Source organism: Apiospora phragmitis (assembly GCF_038363925.1).
Source record: "Apiospora phragmitis strain CBS 135458 chromosome Unknown utg000016l:1.0-887042.0:1.0-888152.0, whole genome shotgun sequence".
Lineage (NCBI taxonomy): Eukaryota > Fungi > Ascomycota > Sordariomycetes > Amphisphaeriales > Apiosporaceae > Apiospora > Apiospora phragmitis.
Window position 1 is genome coordinate 250,777 of NW_027117416.1, and position 6,805 is coordinate 257,581.

At 48.6% G+C, this 6,805-nt stretch overlaps 1 protein-coding gene across 1 annotated transcript; it reads right to left on the minus strand.

The window, feature by feature from the left end:
• Positions 1-4,681: 4,681 nt before the first annotated feature.
• PG994_015263 (uncharacterized protein) lies at positions 4,682-6,249 on the minus strand (the record flags this gene model as incomplete). The annotated part of the gene is made up of 2 exons (XM_066866670.1): positions 4,682-5,155; positions 5,989-6,249. The coding sequence occupies 2 exons, from the start codon at positions 6,247-6,249 to the stop codon at positions 4,682-4,684; spliced, it is 735 nt and encodes a 244-aa protein (XP_066707584.1).
• Positions 6,250-6,805: the final 556 nt, after the last annotated feature.

Below are 6,805 nucleotides of genomic sequence, written 5' to 3' on the forward strand. Positions count from 1 at the left end.
TCTAGGAAGAAATCACTGGCTCATATATTCTCGCGAATTTCTCGGAAGCTCTGGGGTTGGAGCTTGGCGTTATATACGAGCTTGCTTCTTCGTACTTGGCTTTGCTACAATGGGGCGTGGCATGATATCACTCGCTAGTTCACAGCCGCGCATTTGTGAGAATCAGAGCGAGACGAACCACTGTAGTATTAGATGTCTTCACCCGCGCCAAGGTTATGGTTTTACTAACGATGAGCCTTGTCTCGTAGAGTTATAGATCCAAGGTGTCACGGCGAATGCATTCGATACTGGAAGTAACAGACGAAACATGATGTGGCTCTTATTTGACACATCGAAGCCTTACGCGTAGTGTATGCTCGGAGTACGAAGGATGGCCCTGGTGCAGCGTGGGTATGTGTACCATGGTCATGGCGTAGCTTGCTGTGGCGTGTTGCGCTGCACCCGGAAGACATCATTGTTTCACGTAGGCCCTCCGGACTAGTATAAATCAGCTGACTCCGAAGCAGCTTTGGATGTTCTGCGTTGGAAGCTCCCTTCTTTCCATTGCCCTGCTAGGCCAACAACACTCAGACCCCCTATAGGAAAGCCCGCATCGCCACGCTAATCAAGCCCTCTTCGAGCAACATGTAAAGTAACGAGCAGATCGCCATAAAAGCGACCATTTTTTCGCTTTTCATCGCCGTGAGCTTCCACAGGCTCGTATCTTTCATACTCGGGCAGTATCCCACAGTCTTGCGGTCCCATGTTTTAGGACGCGGAAAGCTCTTGGTCGTAGTGATCATAGTCCAATGTGTCCTATAGATGGGTGTTTCGACAGTCTTTCTTGTCCTCTACATGATGTACAGAGGGCTCTGGGGGATCTATCTGCTGGTATTCATTGTTATCTGCACAATGTTACAAGAGGTAATACCAAGGCAGGGGTACATGAGCAATGACTGACCATCGTCAGCTGCTATACGCAATCAAATATTCCGCTACGGGGATACCTGCCTTTTTCCCCAAGATTCTGCTGCCCTTGTTCTTGGCCGCTTCACTATGCCATATCGTAGGGGCCATCTTGGGCAGCTGGTATCCGCTCGAGGGCCGCGTGCTGTCGACTTCAGGGGCGCTCCTCTACCGATTCTGGTTGGTCCGAGAATGGGCTGGGCTTCTTCGTGGCACTATTCAGGAACCAATCCGACAACCTATTATCTGGGGTACCAGTCAAGTTCGAGATGGGCACAGCTCCACGTACTTTCTTCCAGAAATCCCCTTCACGAATCTACACACTGACCGATAAGATTCTCTCAGGCACGTACACCATCACTGAGCTCCTTGCTTGCATGAGCCCGTTGGTGGGCAAACTAGTCCGTACGGGGACGCAAGAAGATCTTGAGTTCATAGAACTTCAGTGAAGGAGATAGAACAACATCATGGCAGATTCAGGATTTATATGACAGTAAAAAGTCAGGCATGCATAATGGGAGACGTTTTTGGGTGAGAATAATTCGCAGATATAGAGAGTACTGGAATAGTCCCACTTTTGTAGTAATCTCTTACCAATCTGCTACAATTTGCAATGACTACTGAGTTACCCGAACCGTATTAGGTAGCTTGACCTTGATCCAGTGTGAGCGAGTAGTATGTACTTAAGGAAACAACCAGATGCGTTTCGGCTACCTGTCGTGAATAGGCAGACTTAGTTCAGACCAAAAAGCACCCAGAAGTATTTGAGCAGCTTGCTAGGTTAGACTCTACAAGGCCTCTTTTGTCATGGTTTTGAATTATCGCAACCCCTAGTCTCCCGTACATCTTTGTTGCGGCTTAGTCAGTTGCATGCCAGTCCTAAGTTGGTTTGCCAACTTGGAATGATTCCGTTGAAAGTTTTCATCATACCGTTTCAAGTTCTGTCCGGCGTGATTTGCTTCTACCAAAGTCCACCTTGCGACAACAAGCATGAAAAACGATGATTACCGAATTTGACTCAATTGCGCACAGAGTAACAAGCCATCTTACCACGATTTTAACTACAACAAAAGAGTCGAGACGAGGACATCATTCGGTTAGATCCCTGCACGCCACAACAGAACAACTGGACCGAACCCTCGTATCATTAATACACCATTCCCTAGAGCGGCCGCAGACGAGAGGCAGCAATTCATGGCACCCAACGCTCCCACGGAGGCTCGGCATATTGGTTCTTTGGCAGCACGCGATGCCTCCGAAATAGTATGTATGCTTTCCGGGCATTGGGTTACGTCAAAGCTAACGGCTATCCTCCCAGATTGATCCAGATAATGGTCCCAGAGAAGAGCTCCTTGGCCATGCACAGTTCCTGCATGATCTCGCTCTTCATGTTTTGTACTCATCATGGCTACGGCTCTTCTCCCACTGGTATAGCCTCAAGTCTCCTTGAAAGGCCTCGAGCTTTTGCATCAGGATTGTGCTGATTTCCTCGGTGGCGTCGACAACGTGTCGAGGTTTATCGTATTGCGGAAGTCGTGGTCGTGGCGTCCGAGGCTCTAAACTGACGCACATCTCGCCCTCGCTAGCATCGTATTCGTAACTGTCGAAGATGCCGTAGACTGCCATGGATCGCATTTATCTCGCTTCTGAATGGCGATTTCGGGCGTGTAGAACGAGGGCGATGTCTGATCGCCTTGAACCGGACGAGGCCCTGCGTCTGGGTTTTATAATCGGCGTAAAGTATACCCAGCGTAGGGTATTGCCGGCACACGTGCCAGCTCATTATCGACTCTAAAATCATTTGAGCCGCTTTGAGAGCCCGCAGCGCAATTGCCGTGCTTCGTAACTGGACGCTTATACTGCATCCTGTCTGGGTTGCGTAGGCATAACTAGAGATGCTGTAGAGAAGTTGCAGGTCGAGACAGTTTAGACTCTGGGAATCTGTTGTGGGGTTGGTTGGCATTGGCGGCCGTCGCCTCAGCGCTAGCTTAGGAGGCGCTGAGTCGAAATCGGCACCCTTGATTCAATACCTAGCGGCCTGGAGAGCTCGAATTGCTCGGTTCCTTTGTTCTTTTAGCGTTGGAAATGAATTTGTACTCTTCCGATTCTCATAGGAAGCCCTCGTTAATGCGATGCTTGCCTTCAGGTTTTTCCTAGCAATATATTATGTAGCTGCATATGGACAATCAGGTTTGCTTCAAAAATAGACTTTGACGAAAAAATGAGACAGCCAATATTGACTGAACTCTTAAAGGCAAAGATTGCATTTCGGCTTTTGGCGACACCTACAAGACAATTGAGGCACTCGTCCATAAATCGAATACAACACCTGGCGATGTCCCCTATTCACTAGGTTTTGTGCATGCTCTACTTGGCACTACAAACAGATCTTTTGTCAGAAATCTGTCAGCGTTACTGTAATAACTCAACGCCAAATACGAAGTTGACCGGATTCGTGTCAAAACATCTATTTACAACCCTTACAGGAAAGACTGTAGTACCGAGGAAAGCATACACGGATATCGGTAGTTTCTAGCCATGGCGCTTTTCGAGCATAAAGTAATTCGAGAGTATTGTAATCGATTTCTGGATGTACAAGGGAAGGATAAGCAAAGGCAGAAATTGGCTCTGTACCTGCGAGCATGATGGGTCTAAAACGGAAATTATACCGTCCCTCTGCGCCGGAACGGTACAAGCAGAGCAGTGGGAACTTGGCCAAAAGGGGACGTGTGCTAATATGTTGATATATATATTTTCGCCATTCTACATGTGTTTGCGACACCTGAAGTTTAGTCACTGTAGATGGGTTTATAAATTACACCATGGGAAACCAATCGGCTCCACTAGATCTCCCTTACTACCCTTTGACGGTCCCGTCTAGCGGACCCAATGATAACATCATAATTGGGCTGTTAGTAGGTCTTCTTGTTGGAGTCGCTACCTTAGTTCTGTTAACGGGCGCAATTCTGGTCTCTGTTATTCTGAAGAACACCAAGCGTCAAACCGATACAAACGCGTGCAATGTAGAGCAATCCATCGATACACCTCAGACAAAAGCGCAAAACGTACAATCTGGAATGCCAGCTCAGTGGCCGTCCGACAACGTACACCCATTGTGGAGAGGCGACGCTCAAGTATACGGACTGAATAGTAACTCAACAAACAAAGCCACCGGACCCAGTGAAGTGCCTCGCGTCTTAACTCCCGGTCGATGGGCACCCACAGAAGCTGAGAGTCGGCCGCCACCATCTCATGTGGAAACGTGGCAGTAGTTATGGCCCGAAAGATGGGAATGAGGGTTTTCCGGTTCGTTAGCTTTCGCATAGAGGCATCGATAAGCCCCTAGGCGAACCAGCAAAGGTATTGCGACCAATTAGGCATATAGACGAGGATCCAATCTTTAGAGAAGGATCTTGAGGGAGATGCACAAAACGTATGGTATGCCGCCGTTAGAACATGTATGATTTGCGCACTTTTCCATTAAAGCCCTGTAGACTACTCAACTGCAATTCTGGTTGCCTCATCAAAACCCAAGGAGGAGGCCACGATTCTTTTCGAAAGCAGTTTCATGCATCCAAGTATTACTACCAATTCACACATCAGAGGGCGCCCGTTTCACAAAAATAGACTAGGAATTCAACGAACCATCTTATTAGACATGCATTTATATGACCTTTACTGTATATGGAGTCTGAGGCTGGTGGCTATCGTAATTGACGGCTTGTATGAGTTTCGTCTACTCCACGGTGCTATCCCGTCGCTCTGGGCTTCGGCCCCGACCGGACTTCCTGCGATCCCCCACCCTTCTCCTTTCCGTGTATAATCGTCCACTCCGCGTTCGGAGCTTCAGCTTCCACTCCTTGAGTAGCTCCGCCATGTCCACCAGATTGCTATCAGGCTCGAAGGTCGGCTCCCACTGGACCCTATAGTGAGTCGCACCGTCCAAAACCTCTTCTCCGATGATAGTACCCAGCCACTGATCACAACGTTGCAGCACCACATGGCTTTCCAAGACAGAATCACGGTTCGGAGCGACCAAATTGTCCATCTCGTCCCTCCACGTTTGAAGCAGCGTTGTGCTTACTTCCGTTTCAGGCACAAGACTGGGTTTCCAGCTGATCAAATAGTACGTCTTCTCGCCGACGACTTCCTCGTCCAGGATTTCCTGCGCCTCCCATTCCTCGTGAAGCCGGAAGTTGGTTTCCCGTGTCTTTGATATAGTTGAGCTAGTATCTTGGGAGCATAACGGGTTATGCCTTCCCGTTGGTGTGGGCATTGGCAAGTTCAGTGAGCGGCGTGACATGGAAGATTGCAATGAGCCCATGTGGGACTTGTTCGTTACGGTGAGTTTATATATATTTCATAGAGTAGGTGTGGAGGGGTGGTTGAGATGTAGATATCTACAGGTGATTGCTTATGTAGTCTGGGTGTCCCACACTCAATAGGCTGGAATTCATGGTTCAGTGCATGGCAGACAATAAGATATAATATTCATCCAATGCGATAGTGGAGATGGGCAGATATGGACAGCCTATGCACCAGGCCTGGCTCTTGTTCAGCTCGCTGATCAAATAGTATGTCTTGATGCTAGAGAATCCGGGCATAGGGGTCAAGGCTCGCCGACGATTTCCTGAGTTATAGCTTCTTGGTCTGCATTCGCTTTACACTACACTATGCGCCATCGATAAGGAGCTACTGCTGTGCTGCTATTTTGAAACCACTCCTTTTAGTGTTCATGCCTCTATTTCGAATAATCTGGGATCCTGGAGAGGCTCTAGGTTAATCTAATTCCCCAGTGCCTTCTACAGTAATCAAAGCAGCATATATTCGACGTCAGCTCTGCTTTCGTAGTCGCACTTCTCCCACAGTGCACGCAAAACTACTTGCAGCTCGATCCAACTTCGCGTGCTGCAGCGATTCCGCCTCTGATTACTCCATCCCACCTGGTCCAGAGTTGAAGAGCCCTCCAAGGAGCCACTTCTCCCAAAACCTTCGCGAATTCTTCCTCTTGCCAAGATCAGTGTCCTCCGTCGCAGGTGTCACTGTGAAGTTCGAATCCTCCTGAGATACTGGCGCTTCGAAGGCGACCATGGCACGACCAATGGTTTGCTTGGCTTTGCGGAGCAGAGGCTTGTATGGTTGCTGTCGAGTTCTGATGGGATTGATATCTTCGACAGTTATGGACACACCAGGTGCTGTATTAGCTTCTGGATGCCTCAAGGACGTGGTGCGGAAGGCGAAGGACACAGGAAAACCGGTGTCGAAATCCACGGCCTTGTTGATGTTAGCAGGTGCGGAAGCCATCGTGTTGTACAATGAAGAATAATATGAGGTACATCATAGGCAGTGTCGGACGGATAAACAGTGGCAATGTGCCACCTATCCGGGGAATAGAAACAAAAGCGGAATGACCCTACAGTACCTCGTAGAGGTAATTGAGGCTAGTTGCTACGTAGGAAGCCGCTCCTGGGATGCATTACCACCGTCGCCAGTGTGACACGAGAACTACAATGGGGTCCCTTATTTGCTGTGTGAGAATACCTTATATCGTGATCTGAAACCCCACTAAGAGGCCAAGGAGCTGAACTAACCTTGGGCACCCAGTAAGCCATTAAACTCCTTTGTTGGTCTACTCCAGTTAGTACTGCGAAGTGACTAATACTAGCTTGTTCTGTTGTTGAGCCTGATCTGAAGACCGTCGCATATAGGGCGAGCCAGGAATGCCTGCAACCACAGCACTAGTAGACTCGCGTCGTAATGGATTCTAAACCTCCAATGCAGCGCTCGCGCCAATTAAAAAAAAGACAAGCGTAACATCATACAGCAGGTAACGAAATCGGCTTCCCCTTCGATAGCAACC